At 38.1% G+C, this 25069-nt stretch overlaps 1 protein-coding gene across 2 annotated transcripts in view; it reads left to right on the top strand.

Moving 5' to 3' along the window:
* CNTNAP4 (contactin associated protein family member 4) overlaps positions 1-25069 on the top strand; it is a 213234-nt gene that overhangs the window by 20999 nt on the left and 167166 nt on the right. For both annotated transcript variants that reach the window (XM_019646480.1, XM_019646479.1), the window contains exon 2: positions 11496-11689. In XM_019646480.1, coding sequence (XP_019502025.1) covers positions 11564-11689 — 126 coding nt within the window. In that variant the 5' untranslated portion in view covers positions 11496-11563. The remainder of the gene's footprint in view (positions 1-11495; positions 11690-25069) is intronic.

Here is a 25069-nt window from a genome sequence, read left to right as displayed (position 1 = left end):
CTAGAATTGAATGTGTGCACAGGAGAATATTGTACCTGCTGGCTTCAGACACTAAATTCCATTTGTATCCCACTCCATTTATGCTATCGTCGACCATTATATCTATTAAACACTATAGAGTGTGTGTGTGTGTGTGTGTGTGTGTGTGTGTGTGTGTGTGTGTGTGTGTATTTCTTATGTCTCGTTAGTACCAAAAATCATTGTGATGCTCAGTGAGTGTTGAGTGTCTCTGCTCTGGAGTGCTAACATGACTATATCAATGCTACACATATGGCAGAATATTTTTGAATCAGATAGATGTATTGATTCTGGTTGACTACCTATATATGCACATGCAACTAGCATTGTTTTTGACAGTCCTCATATAGTTTTATGAAATCATATTTTACATAAAATGCGTAATCAGCAGCTTTTGGGATGTGAGGCACACAAAGTACTCATCAAGGGATGATGACGTATTAGTCATTCATCTGGTACATTGTTTGGTTTGATTTTCTCAGGCCGGTTTCAAACCTCTGAGCGCAGGTTATGTTAGTAGTTGAGGAATAACATGGAAACAGTACATATTTTTCAGTATTGTCAAAATTTGAGCAACTGTGAGTATTGTTTTAAGGTGGGGGAGACCCTATTTGCTCTTCAGTCCAGAGACTACTTCCCGTAGTGCCCACATATCAGATTACCTCCAGTCCCCTAGCCTCCGCTAAATACAGTAGCTTCCCTTCATTGTATCAGCCTCTTCCAAGAAAATGCTCAGACATTCTGATTCCCCAATCTTTCCTCTACTCCTTTCCAAAATGGCAGCTGGCATGTGAGGAACTCAGATGATGCCATGCATGGTTAGGTGGGAGCCTTCCCTGACGCCTGTTGGTTGTTGTACTGGTGTCCACAACAATATCACTGGTTGGATCTTTGTGTTCCAGGTCAGTTTTGTTGGGGTGAACCTAACCTGGATTTTTATTGTTACACACTTCCCAAACTGGCCAGTCTATCCCTTTTACTGCCTTCTTGGCAGAGGCCACCACCCTTTGCTGGCTGGGCCCCATGACACTTGTTGTTGCTATTCAGATTCCCTGACATTGGCTTGACATTCCTTTGGTTAATAGATGGAGCAGAGGTACAGTGAGTAGTCTTGGGTACTATCACTACCATAAAGCATCCCTCTGGTTAACATCTAGTCAGACCCTCATTCACTTCTAGGCATCATTCTTTCTCTACTTTTCTTAGAGTCTGCATGTGGAATGGTTTCTGGGGAACATGATTCATTAGGTAGAAAAGTGAAAAAACACATGGTTCTAATAAAAAAAAAATCTGTCAAAGAAAAATTGCACTGGATTGAGTTAAACATACAGGAAAGACTTAATTCAAGACTGTAGCAATGGGGGTCAAAACTCTTGCAATAGGGGAAAGAGACGAATTCAACTTCGTTGAAACAAAAGGTGAGAGAGTTTGTAAGCCCTGGGCTGAGCTAGTGGGAAAATAGTGGAGAACATTAGGGGGAACATTGGTCAATGTGATCAGGCCATTTGTGTTTGCTAATTGGTGCTGATGGAAGTTAGCCTACTTTCCTACTGAGACTGGGAGATAGGGGCTCTATCTTTCTTGATGATTACATTTCAAAAGGATGACCCTCAGGTCCTTGGGAAAGACATTCTTGGATTATAAAACTGGAAAGAGGCTTAATGAAGATTTGCATCTCCAGGGGCTGAGAAATAATTTACAGTTGCAAGTTTCCTAAATTAAATGCTCTTAGAAAAGGGAGGTCAGAGACCTGTAGTCAGGAAAAAACCTGTCTAAAGTTTAGTTAAGCTGAGGGATGTTAAGGCCATCTTGGTCACAAGCATCATTAATCTTTTTTCTCATTGCCTGGGAAATAATTTTTATTTTTTTACAATGAAATAACACTTAAAATGGAATAAATCATGGAATTAAATAAAGCATGTGTATTCAAGAATGAATTCAACAAATATCTAAGACTAGAGGTAAACATATCTCATTAATTGGGAACTTGATGCTGTATTATTTTAACATTTTTACAAATTGGGAAAATAGTAAATGATTTAATAATTTAAATGATGAAATAAAATATTAAGTGATTAATCAAATGTTTGGATTGGTTTTGTGCTTTTTACCTTTTTGATCTACTATGCCCTAGTATGCTGGCTTCTCCAATAATTATGTGTAAATAATGTTTGTTGGGTACAAGAGAGTGACTTTGGTTTGTTGACCCAAAAGAAGTGATACGAAGACATTTGACTCAAGACAGCTTATCATCTCTGTCTGGCTGGGGAAGATTAAAAAAAAAAAAAAAGGTAGGGAAGCAAAAAATGATTTTTCACCCTCTGGGATATTGTCAGTATGCTCTTTCTGATGCATGATGTCATTTACTGAAATGACCTGCCTCACTGTAATAGATCTAAATCGAAACTTTTAGAAAAGTATTATAATGGGCTTAGAAAGCAAAACATGGGCAAGTCCCAATTATCATCTGAATCTCAAGACATCATTTGCTAAAAGTCATTTCTCAAAACTATGCATTTACATGAAATAAAACTTACTGTGGTGAAAAAAAAATTAAGGCACAGAATTTGGTGTTTTTATAATTTCACTGTAGCTTTGCAGAGGAAATTTGGCTGCCACAGAATTTGCAAATCAAATATACAAATCAAAATGCCTGAAAAAAGAAAAAGATGTAAATATTTACTTTTCAATCCACTGAATTATTGAAGATTTCAGAAATGTTTGATCTGGCAGTACAAGAAGCAGGACTGAAAGTCAATCTGCCAGTTTGCTGGGAGGGAAAATTGATCAACAGCAGAGAACTAAAACCTAAGAGAACTGAGTCAGGTATTATTAATTTAGGACCTTTCTGGGGAAATGAAGTGAAAAGCATCTCTCTTTTTCATTGTATCAAAAAAAAATCCCAAAACAAAGCAATAAATACATCTAGGAAATATAGTTTACAAGTCATTGAACTGTGTAACTTTGAGGCAGTTGGTTGTGTGTGTGTGTGTGTGTGTGTGTGTGTGTGTGTGTGTGTGTGTATCAGCCAAGTGCTTAAGCTTTCTGTCTGACAACCTCATTGAAAATACCGTGCTGCAAAGAAAAGTGTCCTGTGTTTTTATTTAGTTTGGCTTCAGTTCCAGCTTTGCCACAAACACTTTTGGTGTTTGAATTTATACAGTCTTATTTGACCTATATGGCTACACATTTATTGCATTTCTTTACGCAGTAAATATTCACTAATCACCTACTACGTGCTAGGCAATGTGCTGGACACTCAGGAGCTATCAACGAACAGAGTCAGCAAAGAATCTTGGCCTCACGGAGCTTCCATTCTAACAGGGATAAGCCATACATACCATAAATAAGAAAATTATATGCTATGTATAAAGATGTCAATTTCGGTCAAAAAAATGCAAAAGTGGAGTACAGGAAGACAAATGGGAGTAAGAGTGCTGGGTGGAAGGAATTTTAAACATGGGCGGTCAGGAGATACAAGCTTCTAGGAGAGGGATCAGATTTGAGCAAAGACTTGAAGGTGGCAAGCACGTTGGCCCAGTGGACTTCAGAGAAGAGGCCCCAGGCAGAAACTGTGGCTTCACAAAGCGTGGGATGGGAGACGGGAAAATGGCTGTAGTTTGCTCCAGGAACCACAAGGAGGCTGTTGCTGGTGCAGGGGAGTAAGCTGTGATGAAGACAGGAGGTCAGATGTGGGGTGGAAGTGGAAGGGGAGCAGGTCACACAGGGCTCGGTAGGCCAGAGAGTAACAACCTTTTCTTATACCATGTGTAAAATTGACAGTGACTGCAATGCTTTGAGCACAGGAATGATATTTTCACCTGTTGTGTAGAGGCTACAGGCTTAATGAGCAGAGGCAGAAGTAGGGAGACTTGCTAGGTGGCTGTTGCAAGAATCCAGGCTAGAATTGTTTTGATTGAACCAAAAGAGGACCTGTGAAGGTCGAAAAATAGCCTGATTCTAGAGAAGGGAGTAGCACGAAGAGCATTTTCTGTGGGTTCCCTAGTGTGGTGAGAAAGACAGAGAGGCGTCAAGCACAACTCCCGTATTTTCCCCCTAGAAACTAGAAGAACAGGATTGTCATCAAGTGGGCTGGGGAAGGAAATGACTAGAGCACAATTTGGGGAAAGACTTGGAGTTTGGTTTGGAAGATGGTTAAAGATATTAAGTAGGGAGTTGAATGTCTAAGTGGAGTTCAAGGAAGAGGTGGGACATATAGATTGGGGAATGATTGGCACACAGATAATATATAAACTCATGATGCTGGGAGGTTCCCAGAGGTAAATGTAGATAGAGGAGAAGCAGGGTAAAGGACTGGGCCCTGGGGCACCCCAACTTTAAGAGATGGTAAGAGATAAAAGGGAGAGCCAGCAAGGGAGGCTGAGCAGCCACCATTACGCTAGGAACACAATTACGAGTGCGAGTTTTTGTGGAAGCAAAGTGAACAAAGTATATCCAGGCATTGGGGGCAGTCAAAAATATCAGATGCCTCTGATTAGAAGACTGTACTCTGACCATTCGGTTTAGTAACATGACATTCTTTTGTCATCTTGACAAGAGCAGTTTCAGTTGAGAGGAATGGAGTGAAAGTCTAATTGGGGTTGGCCTAAGAGAGAATGAAATGAGAAAAACTGCAAAGAGTTAGTATGGACATCTTATTTGAAGAATGTTAATATAAAGGGCAAAAAAAGTAGAGTGGAGTCAAGAGAAGCTTTTTTAACTTTTCTTTTAAAATGGGAAAAATAACAGGATGCTTGCACATTGATGGGAATGATCTATTAAAGAGAAAAAATAGTCTCTGAGACTATTTCTGTTTACATTTCTCATTTATTCCGTTTTTTAGATTCCACATATAAGTGAGATCACATGGTATTTGTCTTTCTCTGACTGACTTATTTCACTTAGCATAACGTTCTCTAGTTCCATCCACATTGTTGCAAATGGTACGATTTCATTCTTCTTTATAGCTGAGTAATACTCCATCGTGTAAATGTACCATAGTTTCCTAATCCAGACATCTACCAATGGGCATTTTGGTTGTTTCCAAGTCTTGGGCTATTGTGAATAGTGCTGCAATGAACATAGGAGTGCATATGTTTTTTCGAATTAATGTCTTGGGTTTTTCTGGATAAATACCTAAGAGTGGAATTGCTGAGTCATAAGGTAGTTCCATTTCCAGTTTTTTGAGATGCCTTCATACTGATTTCCATAGTGGCTGCACCAGTCTGCAGTCCCACCAACAGTGCACCAGGGTTCCCGTTTCTCCACAGCCTTGCCAGCGTTTGTTGTTTGTTGATTTATTGATGATAGCCATTCTGACCAGAGTGAAGTGGTATCTCATTGTGGTTTTTATTTGCATCTCTCTAATGATTAGTGAGGTTGAGCATTTTTCCATATGACTGTTGGCCATCTGTATGTCCTCTTTAGATAAATGTCGCTTCATAACCTCTGCCCATTTTTTAATTGAGTTGTTTGTTTTTTTGGTGTTGAGTTGCATGAGTGTTTTATAAATTTTGGATATCAGTTGGGAGGGGATGGGGATGAAGGAGAAGGGGAAGGGATGAGACAATATAAATTGGTAACTACAGTATGGCCTCAGGGATAGAAAAGACTGTCTGGGGAATATAATCAATAATGTTGTAAATATTTTTTAGGGGGCCAGTTGGACTCATGTCTTGTTAAGGAGACCACTACATAGATAGTGTAGAGGCCTGACCACCGCACTGTATTTCTGAAGCTGATGTTGAATAATATTGTATGTCAACTACAATTATATATACATATAGTCACGGGATGTGGAGTAGAGAGTGGGAATGGAGTCAATGGAACTGTAATTAGATAAGTATGACATCAGGGGGTGGGGAGGCAATGGATGGGGTAGAGGAGTTGTTACTTTGTGAGGGGTGAAAAGGATACCTATTGCATTGTTCTGTACACCTGAAACTAATAATAAAAAAATAAAAAAAAGAGAAAAATGGTAAAGCAGGAGTGAGAGGAGAGTTGCGGATGCAGTGGCCCTGAGGAGGTTCTGCACAAGCGGAAGCGGCTCATACAATGGGAAAGCACAGGGATGGACGGAAGGCACAGCTTGACTCAGGGGTGCTGACCATGCCATCTGAACTTGGTCTTGCTTCATCGCTCAACTCTGCCTCCCTCGGTGTTGGCTTCACTCAGGGAGGCTTTCCGCAATCATAGCTCCTCCAGCTTAATGCCAAATCCTGTCTTTTTGGCATTCACAGCAGAAAAGAAGGCTTCTTCTCCAACTGTCACAACAAAATCTTGGAATTTGCCCACTGACTAGTCTCAGGTGTGACTGCCCATCCCTGTAACAATCGCTGTGACCAGAGGTGGCAATGCCGGGATTCACGAATGTACTTGAGAGAAAAACAATGCATCCTCTATCAATAGAGTCATGTTTTCTTCCTGCAAAAAGGACTATGCTGGTAAAAATACAAAGCAGTTAAAGGGTTCTAAACGGTGGCCTGGAACACCACAGGCCATTTAAGGGAGCAGAACATATATTGGTACAATGTTCTTTCCATTTCCTTTCATTACTGTCATTTAATGTCAAGGTCAACGTGATCTGAGGGCAACCTTAGACTCTTGGGGAAATCTAGATGAAATCACATGTGAAAAAAAAAAGTAATTATCTTGGAGGGAAACTTTTCTATGACAATTTAAATTAAGCCAATTATTTTCTAGAAATGTAGATGCCCTAATAATGGTGGTTCGGATTGTCATTCCATCATGTTCACTTATGTTTTGTGTCCTTGAACATCTGTGCCTTTTTAGACTTTAAATCGTGAGAAAAAAATATGACTCCCCCTTTCTGTGTCGTTCTTACCTTTGCAAAGTTAAAAACCTCTATAACTCATCACTTCATTGATGACCACCAGGAGCAGCAGTCATGCCATTTTAATGGGGGATAAGAAGTCATCCTTTTCTATTTTTTAAGGCTTCAACCAAGAGCATTTTTTTCCTTCAATTTTTCTTTTCATTTTCCTGAAATTGTAAGATGTGTCTCCATGACCAGAACTAAATTTTGGTGATATCTAGCAGACAGGATATATAGGTCTTAATATAATCCAGCCAACCAGTTATTTATATTTAAATAACACTAAATAAATTATTTAGATATATTCCTGGGATAAAATAGCCCACTGTAGGGTAACGATAGTTGTATGATTATTTCAGGGGTAAATCATTGAAAAGGAGGTGATTTTTAAAATGAGATCCTTATGCATATTTAAATTGTTTTAAAAGTAAGTAATTTCTCATCTGCACTAAAATGATTTGTATAATATTGGGGAATTTTAATTTGCATAATATTGGGACATTTACTTAGCCTCTGTAAATCCGTTTGAAAACTTTTATTTGAAAGGGAGAGATGTTCAAACATATTTCATCCCACTAGATAATTTTAATTGCCAAGTTTAATATGGTACATAAAGGTTCTAGTAGAGTACTTAAGCATACAACAGGCACTGGATAATTGTTTGTTTGCTCTTTTTTTCCTGACAGTTCACAGCAACATATACTAAAGAAGCAAGTTCCTTAGGCATCAGATGTTCAAAAGTGGGGGCAACAGACACAAGAGATGCTGTGTGTGTTGTGGTCATTCAATAACTAAACCTTTTCAAAGCTCAGCTTTCCTGTGATCCTAACTCTTTGTTTGGAGTTGGTGGCAATAATTGTTTTACCAGGCAAAAAGTAACAGCGGCCATATACACTCACATGCTTGCTGTGTGTGAGAGACATCAACAGGCACTTAACATATATTTTTTACATTCAGTTCTCATTGTGATACTGCAATACTTAATTTAGAAATCTCTCAGTGGGGAGGGGTTTTATTTTTAAGTGTGAGTTTTTAGGCTATTATAGGAAGATTCAAGAATTGTTTCTGTTTGAAAAGAATTGATGACACTTGATTATGTCAAATCCCAATGCCGAGGCCAAGGCAGGAGGGAAAGGAGGATGGAATCGGGAAAGGAGGGCTGCGATGTGGGGAAGGAAATGAATAGAGGGGCAAGACCCCTAGTGCGGTTTGTGGAATAATGTCCATCACCATAGACAAAGATGGTCTTTGGTCTCGCAGGTATTGGTCAGCTGTGATGTTGAATATATTGGCATATTAAAAGCATAATTAAGGATGAATAATTCTGGACCAGCTGAAAGGCTTGGTTGACAGACAAGATAAAGAATGCTTTATTTTATTTTATAGTAAATCAGAGTTTATAGTTTGTTGGAGTTAGCCTCATCTTCACCATTAAAAATGTAACTGTGACAGGTGGTTTGGCGGTGGCCATGCAGCTGATGTAGTCTTGGCTACAGTCGCATTTTTGTGTCATGTCACTGTCGTCTCTACCTGTCATCATAGGCTGGCACTACCAAATGTGCCAGGTTCTATGTGTGGATCTCTTTATATTTGCATTCCCATATTATTATTCGATGTTTGTTTTAATGAGAATAGCACACCATCACTCACGTACACCATGTGTGTCTACAGAGCTGTACAGCTTAAAACCAAGTAGAGATTTCGGAATTCCCTGTGGCCAACTTATCCTGCCGCAGTCCCTTGGTAAAGCCCGGGAGCATCCGAATTTCCATGACTTTATTAGTATACTTCTTTAATTATAGAGTGCAATTTGCATATCAGTGGTACCTTGCACCACAGGTGAGAAATTGAAATGTTCAAGGTCAATTAATTGTGACTGTTTCAAGTTGGTTAGTGCAGCTGTAACAGGGAGTGATGCTGGGAGAGGATGCGGTCAGTGAGAGGTTCCTCCTTCTCCTGATGAGAATTGATGATCCAATTTTAACTCAATAGAATCACCCTGATCCTGTTTTCCTCACGGTGCGTCTCTCGTGGGTTCACTTTTTAAATACTGGTCTGTAAAGGAGGGTCCAAATGGCAGAGAAATATTATGAAATTCTGTATTTAAAAATGTATCCTCCTTATTATTAACTTCAGACCATTAAAGTTATTAAGTAGAAAGAGTAAGAAGCAACGTAATCAGCGTTTTCTCAGAGGTATAAGCTGATACAGATTAAAATGCCAAATGTAGGAATGTCAGATGATGGCTGGCGAAGGGCATCATCTTCATTCTTTTCCAGATTTTCTGTGTAAAAACGTGATAAAAATACAGAGAGAGGTGCAGTTGCAGCAGTAAGAGGGCCAAGGTTGCTTGGTTGACATCAGGCTCCCAAAGACTTCCAACTTCCAAACTTTTGATTAGCTGGGACAGTGGAGAGAAATGTTTATCCATTCAGCACCCCTGTCAGGCACCCATCAATCCTAATCTCCCTGGAGCCAGGTACCAGACACCTAGGACAACCCTATGCCCCAGGACCCTTTCAAATTAGCCACTGCACAGGAGCCCACAAAACCCACCTAGCCCTGCCCCACTTGCCATATGTTAGCTGTCCCCAACAGCTCCAACTCGTCACCCTTTCTGTGGGTGCACGTCCCTGTATGGCCTTCTCCTCTTTGGAGCTATCAGTGACAAAAAGTTCTGCCTTTCATCTATCAGAGTGTCATTGTCTTGTGCCTGCCCACAAAAGAATTTTTAAACCTTATAAAACAGTTGTTAACACAGCTGTTTCCCTTTAGATCTCACAATGCTTTGCTCCACCAAAATAACAAACATGTATTGGGCCCTTTTTGTACTAGAGCCTGTACTCGAGGTTTTATGAAACAGGGCACAGATGTCAAGAATAAGGCTTGAATAGAAGCTATATACAAATTAGTGGTAATCTCGATCTAAAATGTCAGATCTTACCAGAGCCTCAAGGCGGATGGCAAAAGAATGAGGGAAAGAAAACATGTATTGGGGTGTTATATAATAGATGGTGCAGTTTAGTAGTCTTGAATATTAAATAATTATGGATTCAAAAATGTGTCAAACCCTATTTCATGATGTTCACAATGATTGTATATTATTGGGTCGTCGGAAAAGTCATGATGCATTTTTGCAACTAAAAATATAGAAAAATATGTCATGACTTTTCTGACAACCCAATACTTACACAATCATCCGTGTCAGTATTACTTAAATAAATTCCCCAAATAAAGTATTGTATTAAACTGGATGGACAAAACATCTTAACAAGACATACAGTAGTCACATCTATAATTTTCTGGTGTACATTGGATGAAACAAAACATAGGAAATTTTGTTTTACTCATGCTTTTTTGAATATACAAAAACTCCTATTTTTCACTTCTGAGTGGTTCAACACAACTTATTCTGTCATCTTTTTCATGATTCTCCCCTCCCCCACCCCTCCCCCACCATCATCCTCTCTCTTCCCAGTTAGGATAGGACCAGTGGTTCGTTGGTAAACTGGCTGGGGTTGGGGCAGGTGCTGACTTGTAGAGATTGCCAGTTTCTGTGGTTTAAATACTCCCACCATGGCCAATTGCAAAGATGGATATGCTTAACAATCGGCTTGCAAAATTCCTGAAAATTTGATCATCTCTCACACTGTGGCAAGCCCGTTTCCGCTGGATAGAACCCTCTATCATTTATTGTGTTACTGTTCCCTGCACATGCCCCACTGTTAACATTTTTCATGTTGTGTTTCAAACACGCTTTTCAATGTGTGCTCCTCCTATGAGACTAAACACAGTGAGGGTAGGGACTATTCCTGGACCATCTTTGTATTCTCAGGCTTAAGGGTGTACTTACTCTAACGTGTCTACATGATCAGACACCAAAGGTAGTTTTCTAGTTCTGCCATAGTGTGAAGGTATTCCCCTAAACCCAGGCCTGAGCAAAGAGATTGGAGGCCAGATAATTACTGTATTTCCCCATGTATAACATGCTCCCATGTATAAGACATACCTTCATTTGGGGGCCCGCAATTGGAAAAAAAATGTATTACATAAAGTTATTGAACTCAAGTTTTATTCATCATAAAATTCATACAACTCCTCATCATTGTCAAAACTCCCAACCATTAGTTTGTCCTCATCTGTGTCTGATGACGAATCACTGTCTTCATATATTGCCTCACCCTCAGTTCCATCTATGGCATTTGAATTCTACAACCACTGTATAAGACACACCCAGTTTTTAGACCCCAAATTGTTTGAAAAAGGGGAAATACAGTACCCAGTTGTGTGTGCAGGCAATAAACACGCTATTTCCAAGTGCTGACATAAATGTCCACCTGTTGAATTAAGCACTTTAAGCATTCAGTGAGACCTTAGTTCTTCCCAGTGTCAGGGGGTTCCAATACTTAGCAATGAACATAATTAACATAGTCTCCGTCCAGTTATACTAAACTCTTGGGTTTTTAAAATTACAATTATGAATTTATGTTTACAAATATTACAATTACGCTTTATATTTTGGAACTTTGACTTCCTAAGTTCTGTAGAGGAATACAGCCTTACTGGCGTTTCTATTCCACTAACACAGATTTGTGACTAATTCTTTTTTGCCAATTTTGTCCTGTTTCTATTTTCACAAAAGGCGCTGGTGGCTGGTCTCCACTTGTGTCAAACAAATACCAGTGGCTGCAGGTTGACCTTGGAGAGAGAATGGAGATCACTGCTGTGGCCACCCAAGGCGGGTATGGGAGCTCCAACTGGGTGACCAGCTACCTCCTGATGTTCAGCGATAGTGGCAGGAACTGGAAACAGTATCGACAGGAGGACAGCATCTGGGTAAGTTTCTTTAACAGAATACCCAGTCTGTAGGGAAGGCAGTGTAGTTACCACTGCATGTAGTTTACGAAGCTCTTAACCTAAGACGAGAAACAGAATCTTCAGACTGACTTAGAAAACATATGTTAAGAGAACATATGTTAATATTCATTTTCTAATACATTTCATGGTATAATTTCTGAAATGACTAAAGGTAAATTTATGTCATTGAGTCCTTAGAAATTGAAAAAGAAATCTTATCAGTCCATTAAATAGTGTGGAAGTCTAAGAAATAAACAAAGCATGCATAGAAAATGTTAAGTTTAATTCCGTTACACAGTAGTTTTACATTCTTTATTTACGGCTGGTCAAGAGAGTTTATTCTTTTTATTTCCTCTGATGACCCTGAGATTTCTGAATTAATCCACCCCTGTTCCATTCTCCTTCTTTCTCTAGTATATGGAGCTTTTTATATATAATATTTGGAATACACACACACACACACACACACACTCACACACATATATACACATGCACATACACACATATATGATTTATATATAAACTACTTTCTAGTCCAGTCTTTTAAAAGTGTGTAAGTGTGTAAAATGCTGTGTTTTGTTTTGTGGATAGGGGCACAGATCCTGTAAGATAGAGACTGACAAGGAGGCAGTTAGTAATACACTGGATGGTATTGGTAGTTGACTGTATATAAACACCTGATGGAAGAAAGAAGCTAAAGGAAGTTTGCTTGGTAGTGAAGAAAGTACTTCTTTGTTAGTGTAGAAAGTATTGCTTTGGATCTTAGATGGGCCACGGACAACATACTATAATCAAAGAACTATTCCCCCACCCCACTCTGGCTGAGCCGCCAGAACCAGAGAAAATGAGTAACTTAATGAAGCATCATTCTTAGCACACAGATAATTTGGAAACCTATTTGGGCACATAATGATAATTTTCTTTGATCAGTCAACTGCCTCTCTTTTGAAACTTCCTAGAACTCCTTTTTACATTATAAACTCATCGAAGAAATGGCCTGTGATTTACTCATACCTTTGCATCTCTGAAGCTCTTGGTGGCCACTCATTGCATGTTATTGATGTAAATTGAATCCAGAAGTAGCTTTCTTCTTTCTCTAGAGAGAACAACAGTTGGGCTGGAGGAAGTTGCCTACTAGCATTTTTAAGAAAAGCTGCCTTATAGCCCAAAGCAGGTTGAAGTTGTCAATAAGAGCGAGAAAAACTGGATATTATGCTTGAATTAATTCTGTGAAAACCATTCAAACTAGGGATAAAATAAACAGTAATTATGAACCAATAACAGTAAAAGCTTAACGAGGTATTTATTCTAACTAGGTGGTTGGATTCTCTTTTACTCTTTTTCTAAATTAAACATTGGATTTTAAACTAGATAAGGATTGGCTAATCCATGCTAATATTTAGCTGTGTTAAGTAAAATATATGTTTTTGACATTTTAAAAAATGATAGATCAACCACGAAAATTGTTTTTCCATTCATCAAGCTCAGGGAAAGCCAAACCTAGACAGCACCACTTGCCTTTTTTCTTACTCCTGTTGATGGTGAGGTGCTCAGGGTGAAATAGTGTCATGAATGATAATACCCTTAACTAATCTAAACCAATCAATATAAAGACAAACGGCATGTATCACAATGACCTGTCAAAGCAGTATTATTTTTTAGACTATGCTATAATTTATTGGTGCACTCACTGTCTTCCCCTCTTGAGTGTGAGCACCCTGAAAATAGAGGCTGTACCTTCCAACCTTTCATCTAAGCATCCCCAAATCTTCCCAGTACCTGGCATGTTGCAGGTGTGGGGGAGGAACAAACTCTTCTGTACCCTCAAGGTTCTGACTGATCTAATCATCAAATAAATTGAGACGTTAGCAAGAGAAAATAACCAACTCTAATACATACATATGTACAGGAACCCCTCATGTGTGAACGAGTCAGAGACCCCCACATACAGGAGAGGTCAGAGACAGAAAGGGAACATGGATCTATAAGACATTCTGAGCTAGGAATGAGGTAACATACCTTGGGGGCTTCAAGCAGTCATTGCAAGGAAGATAAGAAGATCAGATGTTTAGTAATATAGAAGTTTGCCCTGCCACATAGGTGGGTCTAAAAAAGGTTATTGCTGATAATCTCTTATGGGCAAGGCCCCTAATTGAAGCTCTTCTAGGTAGGTAAAGGGAGGGGCAGAAGTTTTTCTTGAGCTTGAAGCTAAAATTGTCCTTAGCTCAAAACAATCCACATACTACAGAAGCACATCTTGGGGTGACTAGCTCTGAACCCCCACCCAGGTAAATACTAAATGTTTGTTGAGTGCATGCATAATGCAGTGAATGAGTGAATGAACAAATAAATGAAATGCACTTTCTTGTAGGTTACTTTTATGATCACAGTAACCAAAAGTGACTCCTTCCTCCTTCTATCTCCTCCTTTTAGCACGTTTATGTTGTACCAGTTGAATATCCTTAGACTTAGGAGGGTACATTTCTCTCTCCCCTATAAATTATGAACTTTTTTAATGGGAAAGGATTTATATGTCTCATCTTTGCATTTCAGCGTTCAACACCCAGTGAGGCACATGAATTTTTTAAGTGAATTAGTGAAAAATTATCAATGAATGAATGAATGAATAGATTTGAATACATTAATCTCATAATGTGCTTAACTTTGCACAAAATTCTGGGAGATATTAAAAGAGCTCATGTTAACATCAGAAGAAATAAAGCACAACAGAATAAATCAAAGAATGATTCTGGGTGGGGGGCGTCATGCAAATATAAGGTACAGACTCCTAGAGATTTAGAAATTGACAAGGTATGGAGATCACTGATGACTGAATTTGTCAAGAAGGCAGGAGTTAAAATACATATTGAAAAGAGCATTATAAGTTAGATTATGGAAGGATTGAGAAAGCTATTTATGAAGATAGAAAAGTGTGAACAAAGCATGGACATTGGAGATAATCCAGAGATACAGTTTCCTGTGAAATAACTATTGGTGAGATTGTTGGTCAGAATGGACTGTCAAGGGTAGGAAGGCCTGGAATACTTTTGGATGTGGTAAAGAAAGTTGATGGATAACTTTGAATGCCAAGGTCAAAATTAAGACTTGGTGCCATGAGCACACATAAAATAGGCAAGGTTATGTTGTAGGTAAAACAACCTCAAATCCTGACCTTGATGATTGATATGTTCACACATACTTATAGTCATGCTACCTGTTCATTCCAGGTAGGCTGCAGAGTTCTATTCTACTAAACAGTCAGGTCCCACTCTGAGGAACCTCCGTCTTTGTGTGAATCCACAGTTTGACAAAGCAGGAAAAAAACCCGAAACTTGGTGACATTTTCACCTGGAATAACACAGGTCAATTTAATTTGGATTTTTTTCTTCAGACAAAGAAAACTTTTAATTGATGTACATAGTAAAGAAGTTAGCCCTTGGTCACAGTTTCACAAATATGTATTTCCTAGCTTCTTTTTCTTTATTTTTGGTATTTTTTGCCCAGTTTTTCTAGATAATATGGGATATATACAAATTGAACAAAACATGCCAATTTTTTTAAGAGCTTTGCAGTCTGCTCCAGACGATACAAATAAATCTATGAAAGAGAGTTAGGAAACATATAAAGCATTATGCAAGTATGTGATAGAAAAAGGAAAAAAAGACAATTGTTATAAATTTAGAAACAAATAAAATAAAACCCATCAACATGGATTGAAATGCTTCAGTGAGGATGCCTCATTCTCCCCTCATTTGATCTCATTTCAAGCACGAGAGAGAACAAAGACTTCAATATACCTGAAAGAATTAATAAAATGCTCCGTTGCCTCTTACAAATAATCTTTAAAAAGAAAGACAAAATATTTTATTTATTATACAGGTCATACAAATATTTAATAGAACTATAAACTTGACGGATACATGATATTTAAAAAATTTACACATTAAAGCATTTCTTTAGAATAAAATTTATAGTCCAATGCCTGTAAATGTAATTTATACCAAGTACTCTGTTAGATGGCATACAAATATTTTACAAAAAAATTACAAAATGCAAGCCACTAAAATCGTTGTTCTCCAATTGAAGACAAAATGAAATCCCTCAACATCTATGATCAAGAGACTTTTTAAAGTCAATTTATTGTAAATGATTGAAAAAGTAAGTGTAACGTATAATTTTCACTCATTTGAGAACAATTGCTGAAATTTCATGAAACTCAAATCTTAGAAGTTATTTTAAGTAGATCAACATGTGCGGGAACTTGGCCAGATTATCCAGATTCTGTCCTATACATCCCCAAAATTCTTTTGGGCAGGTTTGTAAGGGCAAGGCATGGGAGGGTACCAATTTTATGAATTATTTAAGTAAATATGTTATGCACAAGAATAGTTCACTTTTTAAAATGGATTTCCATTGTACCTGATTTTTCAAACAAAAACCCTTTAGCATGTTTTTAAAGTTAGTATAACTTTGTTTTTTAATTACAAGTGTCTAATGTCACGGCTTTGGGTTTGGCTGGTGAAAGACAAGGAGCCCTGTGACATGGTCAATTAGATAAAAGTATCACCTGTCATAAAGTATTTACACCATTATTATCCCCGTGAATGATTGAGTTGTCAACTCTATAAGCCAGACATGGCAGAAACACTACCTGCAAAGATTTTAACATGTACAAGTATTTGTCTCCCGTCAAATAAATAAGTGACTGGGGGATTTTAATAGAAAACCAGAGGAGGCAGAAACACAAGCAGGAGGTGTGCTGTGAGCCCGGTGGACTCCTCGCCTGGCGGGCGGCATCTTTCTTAGCCCTTTCCCTATGCTCAGCCCTTATTTGAGTGACCTAAGCCTACAAAAATCATTTGCAGTGATATCAAGTACAACAGTGCTAATGCCGTGTATGTCAGCATGTCAAATCATGCTGCTTAATGCACTGCGATACTTGCCTCAGTTCTTGGGCAAATGCCTAGAGAATGCCTTAAGCTGCTTCTGCCTTTCCATCATGCCTCTACACCAATGCCAGAAAGGCATTTTTATTGAAAGTGTGCATTATTAGTTCGTATCCTCAGGGAATTTCCTGTTTATATTTCTCTTTAACTCTGAGATTTTCACCCTTCTGAAAATGACTACCCTGGTAGTAGGTGGTTAAAGCTGGTTTCGTTTAGGTTTTGAATGTGGCATCAATCATGAATCAGTACAGTTAATTTGCTAGGCACCTTCTCTGTCAAGTAGTGTGGTTTGTTTTGCCTCATTGCATCTGTGCTCATTCTATAACATGTTATGTCAGTCCCTTCTTTGGACACACATATAATTGGCACTTTGTATTGATATGTAATGTACAAATCAATCAATCAATCTATATCTATCTATCTATCTATCTCATCTATCTTCTATCTAGCTATCTATCATCTCTCTCTCTCTCTCTCTCTCTCTCTCTCTCTCTCTCTCTCTCTCTCTCTGAACTCTAGGTACACATATATAGCGATATAAGATAAATGGTGGTGTTGCTCCACATTCTTCAAATTGATCTGTCTCTAAGCAAGTAAAATAAAAATTATTTGAAGAAAGTGAGTAGAGTTAGCAGATTTGATTTGGTGCCCTCTTCAGAGTACACACTCTCACATGCAAGATCATTCTCAAACCACCAACCAGAGAATAACATGTTTTAAAAGCATGTTACAACTTGTATCTCACATGCCACCATGTGACAGCGCCGAGACAACATCACCTCCTTTCCTCCAGCCCTCTTGTCATTGCTGTGATGTGATGTCATCGATGTCCACTTCTGGCTTTTCTCATTCCTCAGTCCCAGGAGGCTACATGGGGCCTTGTCCACTCTGAGAAACAATTCTGTTCGTTTGAAATGTTTCTTTATTGCTGTTTAAAGCTAAGGCAACTAGGTCTTCTGGAAAATAAATGCATTAGGCTTTCTTTCCTAGTTTTACGCTTTTAATTTCCAAACTTACCAGCATATTTCAATCAGAGAAGAGAACAGAAAAATATTTAAAGCTAGAAAGAGAGAGATAAGATTTGGCATCAATACAATATATTTCTTAAAAATCTAAGAGAATCGTTTTACTATTTTTTAGAGAGGTAATTCAGTAATGTGCCTTAACAATCAAATTGATGTTTAAAATCAGTAATTTATCTTCCTATGTATAAATAACTAGGTAGACAATATAAAAAGAATACATTTTCACTTGTAGTAGAACCAAGAATGAATAAATATCAAGGAAAAAAAGAACATGTACAAGATACATGAAAATAATATTTAGACCATTACTAAAGGACATGGAAGTCTTGATTAAATGCAAAGACATGTCTGCTTTGAAAGAGGAAACAATATTATAAAGCTACTCATTCTACCTAAAATAGCCCATAAAAATGAAATCATTCTGAATTTCCCATATAAAAAGTATATATGAGAGAAGAGATAAGTTAGCAAAAATGACAGTGGTAAGGAGAATCTACATGTTAGGAAAATCTTATAAATCTGTATTAATGAAAACATGTTGATATTGGCATATTAAAACAGTGGAAGAACAAAACATAAAATCCATTACTAAGTCCAAATACATTTAGGGATTTGCCTAAGATAGATATATTATTGAAAATATGTGAGGAAATATAAATTTGTCAGTATTGAACTTGATAAGCTATCATTTTTTTGAAAAAAAAAAGACTTTTATATCAAAATAGATTCCAGATGAACTAAATATTTAAAAACAGTACAGATACAGAAAAAAAGTATTAAAAGAAAACAGAGGACGATTTATAGATAAACATATACCATTAGCTGGGCATGTCTTTCTAAGCAAGAGTACCAAACCCAGATGCCATAGAGGAAAAGGCGAGAAATTAGATACTATGTAGAAAACGGCATTAAAAGAAGACTGTAAGTTAGAAAATATTTTTAGTCCGTATGATGGCAATGCCCGCTTTGGTTTTCCAGCACTAGTGGTCTTGGGTTAAGATTGGTGTTCAGGCTGAATATTCATTCACCTGTAAGTTTACTGAGATTAAAAAAAAAAAAAAAAGGATGGTCTGGCCGAGTGGCTCAGTTGGTTAAGAGTTAGCTTAAGAGCGCGAGCTCTGAGCAACAGGGCCACCGGTTCGATTCCCACATGGGCCAGTGATGCTGTGCCTGAGCTGAGCTGCCACTGAGCTGCCAACAGGTGGCAGGATGGCTCAGCTGGTGAGAGCACGTGCTCCTAACAACAAGACTGCCTGTTCAACGGTGGGCTATGCCTACCCGCAACTAAGACTGAACTTGGCACTTTGAGCTGAGCTGCCATCCGGATGGCTCAGTGGATAGGGCGCTCTTAACAACAAGACTGCTGGTTTGACTACCACATGGGATGGTGGCTACACCCACCTGCAACTAAGATTGTAACACAGCACCTTGAGCTTAGAGGCCACGAGCTGCCAACAGGCAGACAGATGGCAACCGGCGCCCTCCACAATGAAGATTGAAGAATAACAACTTGGCTGGTCTCCTTCCCCAATTCCCCAACACTACTTCCCTCCCCCAATTCCCCAATTTAAAAAAAAAGGATAAAGAAAAGGCAGCAGCACAGCAACAGCATAATGGATGCTCAGTTATGCTGAACAGCTTCTAAAGATCTCAACACTTTGAACTGGGATAACATGGTCACGTGGACAAGCCTGGGTGTGATCATCACAGATCAGGAAAGCCACCTGCTCTAGGGGCCCTTTAGCTCATGTACTTGGCTAATGATGGACCACCTCAGAGACACTTGACAATCCCCTGCTCTGGTGGACCTGCCTCTTGCCAATCCCAGGTTACGCACTGATGACAGGTTATGTCTGTGCTCCCCAAATTTGATTGCACTTTCAAATTCTGATGCCCAGGCAGCATCCATGCCAATTAAATAATATTTGAAGGTGGGAACTCAGGTATTGGGATTTAAAAAAATAGTCCCAGGTGATTCCAATATGCTGCAAATTATGGGAACCATTGGATTATTCAATAAGCAAGCTTGACTACCAAGTACAGATGCTTAGTTCAGTACAAAACATAATCAGCAGGGTGCCAATTCATTTGAGATCCTGTATACATTCCTTGAGTATAGGTTACAAGAAGATTTTGGCTGAAGATCTAGGCTAGGTAAAAAAATAAAAAAATAAAAAACAAAAACAAAAGCTATGAACTAGATGTTAACTCTATCCTTCCAATGAGAAAGACTCAATTTCTTTAGTATTTAAAGCTATGGTGTTTAATATGGCAGCCACTAGCTATATAAAGCTGTTTAAATGAAAACTTTGATTAATTGAAATGAAATACAATTCCAGTAATATAGCCACACTTTAAGTGCTCAATAGTTATATTAAGCCAATAGTTACTGTATTAGTGCAGTTCCAGGACATATTCATAAGCACAAAAAATCCTATTAGCACATGTACAAAATATTTTTAAAAATGAATTAAAAAATTAAGCTTGATTTTATTTTAAAATAGGCAAAATCTAGGCAGTTCATAGAAAGGAAATATGATATATAAATATGTAAAAATGTCTTCAACCTCATTCAATATTGAACAAATGCAAATTAAAATGAGTGTCAGGTAACAGTTCCCAGAAGATTGAAACAAATGTGACTATTGCAACTACATTGTTATTTAAGACGCACTTTTCTAAGTTGTACATAACAAAATGGCATTATCTTTAGTTTTAATAGTTCTGCATTTAATATAATAGCTTTTCTTAAAATTTTTTTTAACTACTGCATTAAAACCATGGTATTATGGATACTACAGTTTAACACAAGAAGAAGCTAAAATAAATTTTAAAGACAAGCATTTAAGAAACAAGAAGAATGAACACTTATTATATGCCAGGCATTTATTTAATACTTATTATATGCCAGGCACTATTCTACATGCGTTATATGTATTTATTTATTCAATCAATCCTCACAGCCCAGTGAGTTAGGCACTATGATAAGGCCCATTTTATGTTTAAGAAAACAGAGATGATGAGGTTATTTTCCCAAGGCCACATAACTAGATGGAGCAAGGTTTGATACCCAAGATTCTGTCTCAAGAATCCCCTCTGCTATATGTTCAAGTATCATGTGTAATGAAATCAATATTTTGAAGGAGAACTCAAATGATTCAAGATAGGAAAACATTGTCATGGGACACAGGGAAAAAGGCACTCTCAGTCTCTGCTGGTGGGAGAGTACATAGGTGCCAACTCTTTAGAAGGTCATGAATGTTTTTAGTATATTGAAAGGAGGGATTCCAAAACAATGTTGCTTAATGCGTCAAATCTACCCAAATATATAATCTACACCAATAAACAACTCAAAGAACTCTAGGGATTTATCCTGCAAGTTCACGTGTTCTGTGCAAAAGAAACATATGCAAGGATATTCATGGCAACATTATAATAGCAAAATAGTATTGATCCAATCCACCACCAGCTGCAGGTCACTGACTTATTAAGTAAATTATAATACCTCCACACAGTAATTTATGGCCATCAAAGACAAGTAATATAAGAATATACTGGCCACTTCTGGAGTGAATTTTAAAACACGTAAAATTTTGAAGTGAGCTGTCATTTGGTACTAAAGAACGAATCTGAAGGAGTGAAGAAGAGATGGGAGCGATGGATGGAATATATGCTTATTTAGTAAAACTGAAGATTAGATTTATATGAGGTTTCAAATGGAATAAAGCAACCTGGAAGTGAAAGAAAGAAAGAAAGGATAATAGATAGAGGAGAATGGATAGCAAATAGTCCAATTATTGAATTTTTAATAAAAACAAATAATGGATATTTCCTACTTGTTATATGACATTATCTTGTCTCATTTATTGATAGTATACAGTCTATGGGAGTTATCAGCATGAAGTGCCATGTATTATTTTAATATTTATTTTTATTAGTAGTTTAAAATATATATTTATATTTATATAATGATGGGGTGGCACTTACAACCTTTGAGCACATCATGTCAGTATAGGAAAACACCTTAGGTCTTGTGCTAATCTGGTCTCTGAGTCAGTGCCCATTCAGAAAAGCAGAAATGACTCTGGGCCTTTGAAACTGGGACGTTCATCATAGGAATTTGGTTACAGGCGATGGAAAAGCTGGTCAGTCCAATGTTAGGGGGTGAGGCAGCTCAGAGCTTAGCAACAGCAAGAAGATACTGTAACTCCAAGAGCTGGAGAGATAATGAGAAGGTGGTGTTTCCAGAGCCTAGAGGCTGTTCAGTTAGTGCCAGCACCATGACAGGGGCTGCCCAATAGAGGAGTATGGAAGTGAGAGGTGCCCATTGGGATCAGGAGCAGTGTAAAAGGCTCAGCCACTGCCAAGGAGCTTCTTGAGGCAGAGCCAGATAGGGAGAAATAGCCTGGCTCCTCCCTGCCTTTCACCCACCAATCTCTATCTAGTGCCCAGCTGGGAGCTTGTGAAACACAGGAGCCTAGGATTCTCCATCTGCATCACTCAACCTTCCTATGTCTCAGAGCAGAGCAGGGAAACAATGATACATGGTTTGAAGTGAAATAGGCAAATGAGCAGTACAGCCCTAAGGAGGGATGTTGCTAAGGACAACTCACCTCTATGCACTTCATTTTCTTTTACTTACCGAATGAGGGTGCAGGTAGAATCCAGGTGCTGAGTGATCATTATTCCCTTTCAGCTGCAAAATGGCCTACTTCCCCATCCACCCATCAGGAGAGTAGATCAATAATATTTTGATACTGAAGTAAATGAGATTTAAGATAGTAAGTCCCCACCTAAGTTCATGTTAACTAGTGCCACATTTATTAAGTTTTGCATTTAGCTCTCTTCCCTGCTGCTCATATTTGTGAGTATGCAAAGCTAGCAAACGGTATATTAACATACCGAAAGAAGGGGATTCATGGTGAAGATGAAATCATTGGTTTGGGGTCCTTTTTTACCCATAATCTCCTCCAAGGCAGTAGGATTATGCTATCTTTAATAAATTATGGATTCAATCCTTTGTTGTTTATTAAAATATGTACTGTAGCTCAAAGCATAGATTTGCTTTCTATGTGGAAAGATACCATTGCTCCGTTCCTCATTAAACATTTTGCAGATGAGTGTGGAAGAGTACACATGTGGATTAATATGCATCTGTTGTTGCTTCTGGGATGGGGCTCTTCCATGCATTTGGTGTACAAGAAACAGCATGCTTCTATATTTTATTGAAATGTTTCACTTGGCTAGCATACGTGATGGCTCTGTCCAACTCCAAACCTGGCACATTTCATTGACGGCTGCCTTGCGTGCCCCAGCTCCCATCTCAGATGCTTAATCACCGCCCGTAGGAGCCTCCCCAAGCTTTCTTTTCTTGTACTCTCAGTTTTCTTCTGGGCCATGTTCTTCATTGATCTGAGGCATGCTTGCCAAATAGTCTTCAGTGCATCCCTCCCAACTCAGGGCTTTCCAACTACTTACTCTCTAGTCCCTCCTGCCCCATCACTTTTCTAAAATTGACTAGCTCATCTCTAAAGTCTTAGTTCCAATGACATCTGCGATAGTGTTGTTTCCAGGGAGCCTTTCTAGATGACTTTGCATGGTTTGTTGTATATAACCTTAGTCAACTGTGTTTCAAACTCATTCATGTATTTTTCCTTCTTTTTCACTCTACTTATATGTTTTCCTTTATTCCAGATTATACGCTTGACATAAATAAATACCCAAATGCTACTGGCTAAAATGCATAGTATTCTATATGTATGCTGTCTTCATTAAAAAGTGTAATCATTTCTTAATTAAGGCTGTGAATTCCTAGGAGATAGGAACAGCATACTTTTTGGCTAATGTGGTTTAGAATAGATATTAATAATACCATGCTAGTAAAAGGAAGCACTTCTATGGTTACTTACTTCAAATCCAAAATACAATAATCTGGTTTACCGAGCAGAGGTCTGTGTATGTACAGAGATAAAGGTGTGCATCTGACAGTTTGTGTAAATACGTAGAAGAAAAACTCTTCATCATAGGAACCAAGACTTGAACCATATGGCTTTATCCACCCGTAGTCCCAATTGCCTTTGGGTTTCGTACCTCTAAGTTGGCGTTGTCTAAAATTTTCTCCTTATATTGTTTTCTGCATCTTACTCTTTTCAGAAATGTTCACACACAAAAATAATCCTGTGAGTGATTAAGAAGAGCTATGCTATAATTCAAGTGTTAGGGTATTTGTCCAGAAGTAGCCATGAGTGTGAAAGGAGGAAAGAAAACATGAAGCAAAAATAGTAGGAAATATTCTCCAGAGCTGTGTCTATAAATCAGAGAGATGCGGTTAAAAGAAATCACATTTGATTTGTATTCTGCAAATGAAATTTTTATTTGGCTTTGAACTCCTGTCTTCCGTTTTCTATTTCTTATTGTTATTATTAATCTCTCATACTGAAAGGTTGTCTTCCTTTTGGAGCCTTGAACATTTTAAGTACTTAATAATAGGGTTCTTTTTCAATAAGAGAGAGAGAAGAGAAAAATTGCTAGAGCAGTGCAAAGAGATCCTCAGGGAGCAATGGCTTTATTACAATATGTCAGAGTCATCATGAATTGGGGGTGGGCTGGGGAATATCAGTTTCAGGGAAAAACTCGTATTTATTTTAGCAAGTTTGTGGAAAGTTGCAGAAAATTGTCACAAGAGCTACAAAGCTATTATGGTAATAGTGCTTCCTTCTTGACACACTGAAATAACTAAAGGTTAACATTTTTTGTTGAGCATGCCTCTTTGGAAATAGCTTTTCTCTCCTTAGATCCAAATAAACACACTGAATTAATTAAGCTCACAGTGATATTTGTGCTCTCTTTAAAAATCCACATGTCAAATGTGACAAATAAACACAAACTTCTCTAAATTGGAAAGAAATTGGTCTGTCTAATCTCTAGTTTTTCCCATAAAATCAAACCCTTTGGATACATGCACACGCAATATTGAATTTCCATATGGACTACTCTCACTTTCTTAGCCTTTGAATATTTAATCCGTCTGAACTGAATAAAATATATGCTTGATTATAGCACAGTTTGTTTTAAAAGAAACTTTCACCAACAAGGAACTACATTTGGTATGATTAGAACAGACATGTATTAATGAAAATATATTCCTCCGACTCACCCTACTTTGAACATTGCATAGAGCTTCACACTGGAGGCTGTCATGTGAGAAGCCTGTGTGACTTTTCATGTTGGACTACACCGTAGAACAGCACCTGTCTCTTGCCTCTTCTCCAGGGAAAGTGCCCATGAACCATCCTCTCCTCCCTCCTCTTCCATTGAAACTCACCAGTCCAGGCTTCTGGATTGGAAACAGAGTAAACATGGCTGGATCTGATAATCTGGGTACGGGT

Source organism: Hipposideros armiger, unplaced genomic scaffold, assembly GCF_001890085.2.
Source record: "Hipposideros armiger isolate ML-2016 unplaced genomic scaffold, ASM189008v1 scaffold_102, whole genome shotgun sequence".
Classification (NCBI taxonomy): domain Eukaryota; kingdom Metazoa; phylum Chordata; class Mammalia; order Chiroptera; family Hipposideridae; genus Hipposideros; species Hipposideros armiger.
This window is presented reverse-complemented; position numbering and strand designations above follow the sequence as displayed.